This window comes from Periplaneta americana, chromosome 12 (genome assembly GCF_040183065.1).
Source record: "Periplaneta americana isolate PAMFEO1 chromosome 12, P.americana_PAMFEO1_priV1, whole genome shotgun sequence".
In the NCBI taxonomy this organism is placed as follows: Eukaryota; Metazoa; Arthropoda; class Insecta; order Blattodea; family Blattidae; genus Periplaneta; species Periplaneta americana.
This window is the reverse complement of record NC_091128.1, coordinates 36487123-36501097: the sequence shown is the minus strand read 5'-3', so window position 1 is coordinate 36501097 and position 13975 is coordinate 36487123. Positions and strand designations below refer to the sequence as shown.

The 13975-nt window shown below is 36.7% G+C and overlaps 1 protein-coding gene across 7 annotated transcripts in view; it reads left to right on the top strand.

Annotated features, from left to right (window-relative positions):
* The first annotated feature begins 1221 nt into the window (after positions 1–1221).
* The window catches only part of LOC138710279 (zinc finger protein 235-like), a 50790-nt gene continuing 38036 nt past the window's right edge, over positions 1222–13975 (top strand). For 4 of the 7 annotated variants that reach the window (XM_069841027.1, XM_069841022.1, XM_069841026.1 and 1 more), the window contains exons 1-2: positions 1229–1503; positions 10523–10611. In XM_069841027.1, the coding sequence (XP_069697128.1) occupies positions 10528–10611 (84 nt within the window). In that variant the 5' untranslated portion in view covers positions 1229–1503; positions 10523–10527. Of the gene's footprint in view, positions 1504–10522; positions 10612–13975 lie in introns of all 7 variants that reach the window. The other 3 variants (XM_069841024.1, XM_069841025.1, XM_069841023.1) reach the window with 3 other exon arrangements.

Below are 13975 nucleotides of genomic sequence, written 5' to 3'. Positions count from 1 at the left end.
TTGTATTTTAGCCATTAACATTTTCATTACAACCAATAACGAACATTTCACAAGCATCAATGTGAAATACGCAACGAGCTAGCACTCGATGGAAATACGATTCAGTCCAAAGTCGACCGTGGACAGTCTATTGTTTCTAGTTGCTAACCGCTTGGAGCGCTTTATCACGAGATTTGCAAAAAATCACCTCAAGCTTCGCGACTGTATATAGTAGACTGTGATATAGGTGTATAAATAATATAGTCTATGTAACTTATTGAACCGTGTTTTAACATAAATTTTTTCAAAATCATTATATACATAGTATTAAAACTGCATGTCAACCTACAAAACGCACGAATAATCGTGATACTGTGATGATCATATTATATCATGATATTAAAAATTGCATTTGTCCTTTCTGCTATTAGAGAAAAAAAGTACGAGAAATTTAATCTCCATAGTCCCTTCCCTATATAAAAAAAAAGTCATTGGTGGCTGCATATCCTGTTTATCGCGTACGGTACCTACTTACAATACTTATGGTTAAATAGCCAATCCTATTCACTTTCGACAAATATTATTTTTTTATTCGTGCACCTCGTTCTCAAAGTTCTCGTTTAGGTTCATGAACATTCACTTTACACGTATCTATATTCTACATACTGCAGATTTCCCCATCCTTCTCTTAAGGGGAACAGCTCAGTATTATACAAGTTTATGCTATTATTTATTGTAAATAAGATTATGTGGTAAGAAAATACTGAATTATATTAAATTATACTAGGTTATACAAAATAATTATAAATATAATTTTGACACGCACAGAAAACCAACAAGCACGAGAACGTAACGAACTGTAGCATATGACATGTCATATATAGCCCTGTGCCGCATGGAACGCTCCTGCCATCAAACGCAAAACTTCGCATAAGATATCCCTATTGTAACATTGGAAAGATAATAAAAATGCATTTTTTCTTCATACCCTAAAATTTTATTTTAGGACAATGTCTCTTTTGAATATGTGCTCCTCAAATTCAAATCTGAAACAAATAACCCAAAAATAGCCTCCAAAGTGTTTGAGTAGCCTAAAAAAGTTGCAAGAGTCCAATGGTAAAAATCAATAGCCAATTCAAATTTCAAGTAGCCCAAGTAGCTACTTGTAGCCCAATCTGGCAAGCCCCTAGAGTAATGTCTGATATACCTGGTTGCGATCACGGCTTTCCTGATCCCCCCAGGTGCTGGCTTTGCAGTTCTACCATAATAGTTGTGTGTTAAAGTTGTTGGTGTCGAATAATTGAACACTGAAAACTGGTACCTATTAAACATCTGCATTTATTTTATTCTGTCACAGAATACTTCATATTGAATTACTTAATATCGTCAGGATTTCTACTGGTGAAACACACTAATTCGAAAAACACAATTTCGGCATTGAATATTCCTTGTTATCAGTGACGGGCTTATGTGAGGGCGGCAATGAACCTTCGGGTTCCTTAAAAGCCATTTGTAAGTAAGTAAGTAAGTATCAGTGACGTGGGGTGGCCCAACAGACTCCCAAGCAGCCGCGTAGTCAAGTTTTATTTTCCTTCTTACTATTTATATTTAATTAATATTTATAATATTACTAATTATAAAAATACATTGGTATTTGGTACCAATTTTTTTTACAAAATCTATATGATTAGGCCTACTGCCTAAAATTAAAAATATTATTATAAAAGACTACTCTAAGTATTAGTAAGTCGTGACGAGTTATTCCATATTGTTGGGGAAACATGTGGTAATTGTCGACCCAGAAATTCATCAAGAAATTTTGTGCGCTTTGATGATTTGTAAAAAAAAAACGCTGCAAGCCCAGAAAGAATAGCAAAAAATATACGGCATTCAGGAATACATAAAGCACTTTGGGACAGTGCTAAATTTAAACTGTGGATAGCAGTGAACGAAGCTTGTGGAAAAGGCGCCTTAATATTAGCTTGACACGTGGTGACACCATGTAATGAAGAGGCCATCACTGCACTTCCATCGTAGCTCTGTGCGACAAGTTTCTTACTGCAGTTTGAAAAGTCTTGAATAGGTCTTAAAAATAAGATCAGAATGTGCTGCCGCTGTTTTGTCCTCACATCACGGAGGCACACAAACCGCTCTACCATCCTTCCTTCAATCGTATATCGCTAAATGAGAGAAAATTGTGATTTATTCGAGACGTCAGTTGTCTCATCAGGTAATATGGCAAAAAAAATCAGATTTTTGTAATTGCTGTTTAATTTTCTTATTAAGTGTACTGGCAACAGATTCAATTAAATCATTTTGAATACGATTTGATACATCTTTGAATACTGTAGATGTCTCCAAATAATTTTTATTAGAGGGTCGTACTGGACGGTGTAGTCCAAAAGTTCTAAATAATTACCGTGTTGTTGGACATTTTAGACTTACCGTTCCCTCTAAATGAAAGTTCCAGTTTTGCAAGTAAATAAATGACGTTTATAAGCCTTTTCAGAATGTGTCTATTGCGTGTTACCTTTTTATTATGTAGAATAAGACTTTGTTGTGTTTGGTCACTTAGCTTAGTTACAATATGCACAGTTCCAAAAGTCGCGAGTGCGCTAGAAGCACGGATATGTGCAATAGCAACATCATGATCCCGTAATGCTTTAGTTAAATTACTGTATTTAGCTTTTGTTGCTGAATTAAATTATTATTATCACCAGACATAATCAAAACTTTTTATTGGACTTATATACACGTATACAAAGTACCGCTACAAACAAACGCCAGAGAAACAGTACGTTTTACACTCATTCGACTTCACGCAGCCCAGGTAGACTACCGGCTGCTTGGGGTATATACATTTACTGCAGTCTCGTGAGGCGTCCCTCATTGGTTAAAAGTTATGATGACCGTGGGTTGTCATGGCAACTTCCATGCTAACCTGCATTCAGCACTGCTGGCACCAAGAGGACTCTTGGCTGGCCCAGCTCAGGACCGCAGTATGTGAATTGTATATGCCCCATCATGCGACTTAAATTAACAAAACGTATTTAGAAACGATTCAGGACTTTATGATTAAATAAACAGAAAGTTTAATCATGGATTTACGTAGATATTGTGATTCTTATAATCAATCAGTGCTGCTTGGGTTGCTTGGGTGGACTGCACGTCACTGCTTGATATGCGCTTTGTATTTACCATTATATTTAGGAACATAAAAAAAAAGTCTTTGCAGATATCAGCATAAATAAATCTCAGTTATAATTTGCAGGAAAGAATATCGAGTTTTTAAATTATTATTTTGTGCGATTTATACTAAATTAAGGGGGATGTTAATGACTTAATATCTCTCCTGGCAGTGATGTGTGTTTTACCTGACTATTTAGGCAGTGGAAAACTAATTTCAACAGTTCCTCTTGACCGTTGCTTACGAGATTATACAAGCAGGCGCATAGCGCTTGAAATACGAGTCTGAAGTGGTTCCCTAGTAATGCCAATTCTGCCACTCGGAGCGCTGTTCTAGACTAAATATTCATAGCAGAACACTTAAATGACATTGACATTTGGGGCATTTAAAGGACTCGCCATTGCTTATTAAATGCTTCGTACAATATTTTATGGACAATAGACGTAATTTCCAAACTTCTACGTCTCAATTATATTACAATAAAGGGCTGTCATTTTTGATATTAAGAGATATTACATATTATAAACTAAGGTACTGCCTTTCTGTTGTTCATTTCATACACCGTACCTTTTCGGAAATAATGACAGAAACTTAATATATTTTACATGAACACTGTAGTCTACCCTTTTCACATATTCATTTATTATTATTATTATTATTATTATTATTATTATTATTATTATTATTATTATTATTATTATTATATTTTCCAGTGAATTAAGATACTGTATTATCTTCCATTTCCCTGACTCCATAATTTAATCATTTGTAAGTAGGCCTAACTTATCCCTTTCTTTTTTAAAAATATATTGACGTTGAAGTGTTATGATTTTTACTAAAGCAAACAGCAGTCACAATACATGATTAGTACAAATGTGCGATTTTTCTTGCACAATTTGCAGCAGTGAAATAAATATCTAATAGGCCTGCTGATTAACCTGTTACTTACAAATGGCTTTTAAGGAACCCCCAGGTTCATTGCCGCCCTCACATAAGCCCGCCACCATCGGTCCCTATCCTGTGCAAGATTAATCCAGTAGTGGGTAGTAATAGCAAATGCTATGATATTTTAGTGTGTGTAATAATAATAATAATAATAATAATAATAATAATAATAATAATCCGTGGCGCTACAGCCCATGGAGGGCCTAGACCGACCAGCCGGCTGCTGGCCTCACGCCCACATGACGAAGCAGAGGTGGACGATCATCCAACCAGAATGGTGGTATCGTGTGGTTAGCACGATGATCCTCCCAGCCGTTATAGCTGACATTCGCAACCAGATTTCGTTACCTATCGTAGCTCCCCAAGTGCATCACGATGCTGGGTTGGCACCGGTCCCATTTCATTTCATGAGAAAATTTCTTCCCCCATGAGGACTCGAACCAGCGCGCATTCCGTAACGCGAGTCCTTGGCCATGAGGACTCGAACCAGCGCGCATTCCGTAACGCGAGTTCTTGGCAGGATGCCTTAGTCCATGATGCCATGGCGCGGGACCTTTAGTGTGTGTAAACAATTTTTAAATTAGGAGTTAGAATTAAATTAATTAGGAAGTTAGACTGCAATATATGTGATTAGAAATGGTTTTCGAATTTGACCATTTCCCAAAACATAAACAAATATCTCAGGAATCTCAGGGACTATATTTTTTACAATTTGCCGATCATAGGTACATGCGCATCTGCTCTCCCTGATCCCCATTTCATTTTTAGTAATGTCTGAATCTCGCTCCCCTGAGGTGTTTTCTGTCGTCACTCATGACATGTCAGTTTAATGAAAACATAAAGTAAAATTTTCGGTATACCATGCAGTGATAATTGTACTTTATCACAATGAATAATTGTAGTAATTATTATTTATTTATTTATTACTCGTAATGTCGTAATAATATTTGATTTGGCTTGGAGGATGAGGGGAGTACGTTACACTAAACTCTGCATTCTCAACATTAAAATCGCATTGCTGCGTATGTTGTATCCTAAATAATGCAAATCGTATATGTGTCAAAATTCAGCAGTAATAATTAACCATTGTCGTGGAATATTTCGCCACTATAAATGATGATGGTAAATCATACTCTTTTCCTCGAATAACGCTATTGATTGCCGTAAGGCAAGACAAGCTAAGAACTATATTAATTTGATTTTGATGATGATGATGATGATGATAATAATAATAATAATAATAATAATAATAATAATAATAATAATAATGTCTGAAAGTAGCAGAAACCGGTAGTTCACTTCTTTCAGCAATAATAACAGATTAGAGGGAACGAAATCTGAAGGAAAAACACGGAACTGAAAACCATCAACTTGCCGAAGTAAATGAACCATATGAACAATGTAGTTTGGAAGCAAAATTTTAATTCAACAAATTCAGACTTTCGGGAGACAAAATTGTAAATTCCATTAAATGACGCTGAAAATCTGCATACTGATATTTAACAACTCATCAATAAATCTCAAATAAGACTGTAATATGCTTGGCATATTTATAATTTTCATACTTAATCAATAATGCACAATTAATCAAACTATTTTCACGATACACAATGCTTAGTAATGGAACTATTCATCATTTCTTAGTGCAGTGAGGCGAACCTAGCGGCAGAAATTGTCATGACTCTCAGAGACCTACTCTCGATCGTGCTATGCGCCAGCTTGTATAATCTCGTAAGCAACGCTCTTGACCGTCCTGTGTAATGAAAATGAAAACGCCAAATGTTTTAGTGTTACTTTTCCTTGAGTTATTGAAATTTAATCCCAGTAAACTGTTTACTGATAGGTTCAAATTGTACAACATTAATACATTGACGTAATTGAAATTGTTTTGATTCGAAAACTATTCAGTCGATCATTTAATGAGACAGTGGAAAAGCTTCTCTTTCCAAACTCATTGATACATTGAAAGGATTTAAGTAAATTCCATTTAATTTAATTTATTTCTTTGGATAACACAATTAAATACTGGTAACGTAGTTCATCGTTTTTCTTATTACCATAATTACGACTGTGAAAGTTGCGACGCACGAAAAAGTCGTCTGTTAGTGAATCCATTGAGAGATGACACTGCAGTGCTGATAATGTTCGCCATACATATTTCCTTCCATGCAGTCTACTGTAAATAGAGACTAGTACCTTCCAAGACCAAGCAAGCCAGTCGAGGTGGACTGAGGCATGCAGTGGTGGCTCTCGTGCTTTTCTTTTCGTCTATTTATCGACTTATCACCATCCAGTCCTTTTCTATTCCTCTTCTATTTCATCTCTATATTTCCCTTCGCCAGCTACCATTGCATGCATCATCACAGTCATTTTCAGCTTTCCATCCCCACTGTTAGTTTTGGCCACGTCCGCCTATATGACAGGATTTGTTAAGAATGCCTGGATAGACTTCATTCTTCTTCCCTTTATAGTTATTTATATCCATTAGTAGGTTAAGTTTCCTAGGCTTACAAGTCTTGTTTGCATGGTTCTGTTCCACAGTTTCGAGTGCGATTTCCGACTTGTATGGCCCAGCAAGGAAGCGACAGTGGACCCTTCATACTGTCCCTATATGTAAGTCCAGGTGCGGAGCCCAGACCAGTGGTCATGTACAGTTATGTAGAGCTCCCTAAGAGGATCCGGGGCGATTTAGGCGCTCTGGTGACCGACTCTGCTCACTGGGGTGGATATATTGATCTGACGTATTACTGCTGACAAATGGGTATCGCGATGTAACAAACCACAAGTCCCCTCAAGCTGGACATCTCGAATTATTTGGCTTATGTGCGGGCGAGTTTTTGAAGAGTCGGGATTGGGTAGTCATGTAGTCGTGGGCTTGTTCAGTGTAGAGTGGGGAGCAGTGAACAGTTATTCCTTTGCTAGAGGTATAAAGTTACTTTTCACCTCTGGTATAGGACTTGCCATTAGTTGTGTAATGCCCAGTTTGAAGGTTAACTCACATAATGTGGGTTGTTTGGGATTGGGCTGTGTGGGAGTTTCCATGGCCAGCACACACCGTGAAGAATTTCCAGGTGTCTTTTCTTTCGCCCCTCCAGTGACAGGCTGACATCGAGGGTTCCATAGTGATAGCCAGTTTCAAAATAGCCTCTTCGCGCTTCTGTCCTCTGCCTTTAAAACAACTGCATAAAAACAAGACCTAAGAACAGACACAACAACTGGTGGTCTTATGACAAACATGGACCCTTAAAAGTGAAAGTGAAGTGCTGCCTCTGAAATTCATTAGTATAACCTAGGATGCCACAAGGGGAACTATGAAGAACATCAGTCCATGACGTGTTGATAAAGCGTCGTAAAATAACCTACTAAAATAATAATAAAAAAAGAAGACGTGAGATGCACACTCGACGGACTCACTGGGAACTCGACTACGCAACGGTAGTCTCCTCATCGAGACTGTATTATCGCCAAACCAGAGTGAGACGCTGTTGAAAGCGAAGTTGCTAGGGTCTTACTCTATAAAAGTCGAATGCCACTCCTCGCTGAACACAACCGGCATATGGATTCTCTGGATGGTATGTCTGATGGAGAGATCCAAGTAGAACTGACGGAGCAGTCTGTGTCCAAGGCTTACTGTTTTTACATAAGCGAGACGGACGGGCTGTTCCCCTTAAGCACTGTCTTTTTGACATTCGAAAAGTTTGTCCTACCAGAATACGTCCTTGTCGGGTATGAGCGTGTCCTAGTTCGTGTGTATGTGCCGAACCCAATGCGATGCTTAGGTGCCAATGGTTCGGACAAACGCAAAAACATTGCACAAACAACATTATATGTGCAAAGTGCGGCTGTGCTAACCATAGTGATTCACCATGTGCCGGCAACGAGCATTGTGTGAATTGATCTGGGGACCACGCCGCTAATTCTAAAAATTGCCCGAAGTATATGGTAGAGAAGAATAGTCTAGAGTTCAAAGTTCGGGAAAATATTACATTTTTCGAGGTGGGTAAGCATATTTTAGATCAACAAAAAGAGGCGACGGAAAAGTCCTATCAGCAATATTGCAGAAGGCAACAGAGGCAATTGATGCATCCACGCAAACGCCACCTCTTGCTAGTATACCTGGGAAACGTAAGAGCGCAACGCAGATGTATGTGGACGTTGCCACTCAGAATGCTGACTTAGACGTCACTGTGGCCCTGATATCCGGCTTTATGTTGCCACAAAAGATCACTACCGTGGTGACAGATGAAGATTTAAGGCCTGGTAGATCGCCGCGATGTCGCACTCCTTGTTCGAGTGACGGGTCTAGATCACGCTCTCGATCCCGTGCTCGATCAAGATCAAGATCAGCTATGCGATAATTTGCGAGTGAGTCCCCACGGTCGAGGGCTAAGCAGTCTCAGTCAAAGGCACCAGATCATAGAAAAGATAAGAACAGAAGATCCCCTGTGAAGCCACCACCATGATTTAGCTCCTCTTGATGACTGATATTGTACATTGGAATGTGAACGGTGTACACAGCAGATATACAAAACTACAACAATTGATCTATCATGAGAACCCTGCTATTTTATGTCTTCAGCAGAAACACCTCCAGCCTGAAAACTCACTGAGTATCTCAGGATACTACGTTCACCCATACGATCACCTTGCCGGTATTCGTGCCAACGGAGGTTGTGCTCTCCTACTCCGCCAAAGTATCTGTTCCTCTGTTATCAATATTAACAGTCCACATCAATGCATAGCCGCTAGAATAACTTTACCTACCATACAGTTTTCAATAGTCTCTGTTTATATGCCCCCAGATTCTCTCACAGGTACCTCCTCCATATCTGGTAGTGGGGGATTTCAATGCATCCCACCACTCTATGGGCTCAAATTCCGATGATGACGGAGGGAATAAAATAGCAGAGGTATGTACCGGTGCTTATGGCACTTATTCCATGATATAATATATCTCCATTTATAGCCCAGTTTTATCCACGCATTTCGAATGGTCTGTGATTCACGACCTACATGATAGTGACCACTACCCCATTCGAATGCGTATGTCCGCTTTACGTCCTGCGGAATCTCTCTCTCCAAACTGGGTTATTAACAAGGCGGACTGGGTCGGATTTTCGGAGTCCATATCATTCGATGATAACGGACATGAAAGTGTGGACTCCGTAGTAGAACATTTCTCAAATGTGCTTATAAAGTCAGCGGAATTATCTATCCCCTGGTCGTCCTGCAGGCCAAAAGACTTATCTGCCCTGGAGGATGGATGCCTGCAGAGATGCAATCCGAGATGCGCCCTTTTTAAACCCTACTACTATTGCTGTTGCTACTGCAGTGTTTTTACTGCCCAACTGTATGCTTTTTACATATCTTTATTTTGTTTTAATTAGACAACCTCGAGGCAGATTCTTTATCTGCTTCAACTGTTTAAGCAGCATTCAGTCTATCCAGTCTTGCCATTCTGATGATTCGCTTGCTCTAAGAATCCAGGAGCTTTTCCACATACTTGTAATCTCTGATTCTGAGATTGGATTATTGTAGATTTTATGTCCTGTTGGGATTCCTGGTACCTATGCAGAGGATCCTGCAGCCAGGGACAGTGCTATTAGCATATTAACAGGGAAGTTGACAAGATATACAAAAATACTCAAAATATGAAATTTGGTTGCAATGGGAGGAAGAATGGTCTACACACGAGGGAAATAAATTGAAAAGTTCATACTAAGTTACTTTTCTTAAACTTTTCAGGGGAGTATTTCTTAACTCATAAAACATTATTAATTCCGTAAACTGGGGTTACTTTGAACACAGAGGAAACTTTGAACATTTTTTTTTTTTTCAGAAAATCATATTTAGATTTCTACATGCTGCACTTGTTATAAATGGAGGTATATTTGGTATGAGAATGATTTATGATAATTTACCCCCATTTATAACACAAGTACAGCATGTAGAAAGCTAAATATGATTTTCTGAAAAAATGTTCAAAGTTTCCTCCGTGTTCAAAGTAACCCCAGTTTACGGTTTACATCTCATTTATTTTAATATGCTATGTTACAGTGCAGGCTTTTTGCCATTCTGATTTACTAGAAAGATCATTCACTTTATGAATTAGCAGATTGGTCCAAAGAACACAAATGTTCAAAAAGTGACGTAGAATGTTCTTTCTGTGACCCTTCAATTGCGAACTGTAAAGGATACTGTTCTAGATTGAGATTCGTGCTGATACGAAGAAGTTTTACTTACCTGGTTGAGGACTGGCCACTGTCATCTGACACATGGTCATATCCTTTATGGCGCGCTTCAATCTGAGTTTGATACACGCCATGTACTAGTAAGTTACTTTATGGCAACACTCAACAGCTTACATTCTGCAAATGGATATCAATGACATGTCTTAATCACCTGTTCCAGTTGTGATGGATGCAGTCAAGTTGGAACATGAGGTGGACCCGTTAGCTACAGACACAAGTTACAACAATAACCCTTTGTACTCGTATAAGGTATGTTCACAGTAACTACTATCTGTTTTGTAACTGCGACATTTATAAGAAATACGGTACGATAGAAAGATGTGCAGCATGTCTATCAAATTGTATAATAGACTTAGGTACTCACTTACCCAGAGTCAAAGTAAACCAAGCCTGCAGTCTCTCGTCTTGTTTGCATTGTTATATATTTTACATTTATTTCACGAACGTCCTTTTGACTCTGACCAGGACTTTTCATTGAAAGTTTGCTTTGTAACATTCCGTAATTTAAGTTTAGTGCGAAATCCCTCTAAGTCGTAATTAAATTGCCTACTTTGTGACTAAAGCAGTAGGACATGTGCACTGATGTCAAATAAAAATGACGAAGTAGTTCAACTTCAGTTTTGCAGGCAACTGTATGGTCAAATTTCGCAGAGTTCATTCAGTGACCAAAATTTGTGCAACCTTCCTTATTGATTTCTTTATAGAGTATACAGATCACCTACATAAAGCAAAGTGGAACTGCCATTGTTTTGTAGAAATTACTTTTTTTTTCTTGTATTACCACAGTATGTTGTGGGTTTTATTGTCCCATATGTAGGCCTATACTGATATTTATGGATTTCGCTATCAACAACTAGGCCTATGTGGTGATGAAGTGATATGTCAAATGATAAACTGTGAAATACGTTCGGTTTATTCTACTGTATTAATATTTTGCTTCTTATATATTGCTATCTTGTAGTTACTGAAATTATACTCGTATTTTTGTTGCAAGGCACTTTTATATTACAATCTTTCATTGTTAAAAGCATTTGATTGTCTTCTATTAATAGAGTGGCTTCGTTTGTATATCTGACTTTTGCTGTGTACTCCTTATTTGAGGTTTGTTCGGTTTTTGTATGTGATTTAAATGTACAATGTTTAACATTTTATAGATCACCTAATGATAGGCACTAGAACTGACAAAGATTTATTTTTAACTAAATTATACGATCTTTTTGAATTGGTATATAAACTGAATGTAAATTATAATACAATTTTAACAGGTGATTTTAATATTGATTTTATGTGTAATTGTAATGATCTTAGAGGTGTTGTTGATTTGTTTTCTAGTTTTCGTTTTCACCATATGGTCAATGAACCTACTCGATCTAGTAGAAATGGATCTATGGGAACTTGCATTGATAGTATTGTAACTAATTTAAGAATCGATAAGTGTAAAATTTGTATTATTCCAACAATTGTATCTGACCATGAGGCATTACCATCTCTCAGTAAATGTTGATGATAGTAGGGCAATTAAGAATATCTCTAGGGTCCCATGTAAGCGATATATATGTGATCTCAAGGAGCATATTTTTTATTTAATTGTTAAATTCTTCCAATTGCTTTATGATGTATACATTATCTGATTTAAATGGTAAGGTCAATCATTTTATTTCATATTTTTTAGATATAATTTAATCATTTTTTTTTTCTATTAATATTGTCTAAAGCTGTTACTTTGAAGAGGCACACGGATAAGGAGTGGTGTACTGATTACCTTCGTAAATTGAAACAGAGATGTCTGTTTTATTTTCATCTATACTTGTGTCATGGATTGTTAGAATATAAATATATAAGTACAGTATACCCAATTAAGGAAAGCATATATAGCTAATTTAAGTTAACGGTACTGTATAGTAAGATTGCCTATTACTCTAAAATAATTAATAATTCTGAGAACAAAACGAAAAGAATTTGGTCAATTGTTTCACAATTTATTAGTAAGGATACGAATACTATGAATTCAAAATTGAATGCTGAAAATGTTAATAGATTTTTTATTGATCGTGTTGAGGAAGTAGTTAATAACAACATATAATGGTAGTAACAGTGGTAATAATGTGGAGTGTTTACTTAGTAATTTAACTAAACCTGATACTACATTTCTACTTAGGCATGTTGCTGTTGAAGAGACTTATTCTGTTATATTAAAACTAAGTAATAGTAGGTCTACGTGCCTTGATGTGTATGGCATGAATTCTAGAATTTTTTAAAATCGCCTCAGTATTTATTTGTGAACCATTAACTTATATTTTTAATTAATATATTGATGATAACATTTTTCCTGATGCTTTCAAGTATTCGAAGGTTATTCCTGTTTTCAAAAAAGGAAATAAATCCTTTCTGGGTTATAGACCTGTAAGCATAATTCCAATTGTGTCGAAGGTTTTTGAGGTTATACTCAATAAACAAATTTATAATTACTTTGAGAATAATAAATTATTTTTTCAGAGCCAGTATGGTTTTAGATCTTCTAAAAGTACTTTAGATGCTCTCTCTTGTTTTATTCAGCGTTGCTATGATAACCTTGATGATAGTCTGCCAGTACCTGGATATTTTTTTGATTTAACCAAAGCCTTTGACATAGTTGATCATGACATACTTCTGGAAAAACTAAGGTTTTATGGTTTTAATTATAATAGTATCGAACCTATCAAACTTCTTTCTTCATATTTTATAAATAGACATCAGGCTATGTTTTTAAATGGTAATTTATCTACATTTAAACTGTTGAAGCATGGTGTACCTCAGGTTTCGGTACTAGGTCCTGTGTTATTCTTGATACAGTAAAATCCCTTGTATTTGGAACCCAAATAACCAGCAATACCATAACAACAGCACTTTTTGCTAGGCCAAAAAATAAAAGTCAATCTTGTGAAAGGGAAGAGTTGGACAATGATGTGAGTGGTTTTCATGAATCGCACATGCCACATATTGTATTTACTCTTTACATTGTTCACGTGTGAATTCATAGACAGCAAACCCTGTTATGTCCCTGGAGTAGATCGAGTAGCATTAGTAAGTTGGGCCTTGCAAACAATGTGCAGAGATGATATCTTTAAATTTATCACTTGAACTCGCCCGTACCGAATGGGTATTGGATGAGTATAAATTGGAAAGTGTGAAATTCTCTGTTGCTACAGCACGTAAAAGTTTCATTCGAGTGATAGATAGTATCATGGCTGTTATACTAAGTGCTGCTGTTGCACAATGGATTCCACAGAACGCAAGAGAAATGTTCTTACACTCAAATCATTGAGTCTTACTTCATCGTCTTCATTGTTGCGTCATTGACTACACTGCTTTTCAGTCACAAGGCCGCCATTTAAAATTGTCATAAGGTTACGAAAGCTTTTAGTATTTTTTACGACATTATGTATTACAACAGTTACGAACTGATGAATGTATATTACCGTATTCAGTACTAAAAATAAACATTGTACATATTTCAAAAGTTTATTTTTAAATATCTATATGAAAATTACTAAATTTAAACATGGAAAAAAAATGTTTGTGCAGTACAGTATATCTTTACATAACCTATAAACGTATTTTCCAATTATCTGGC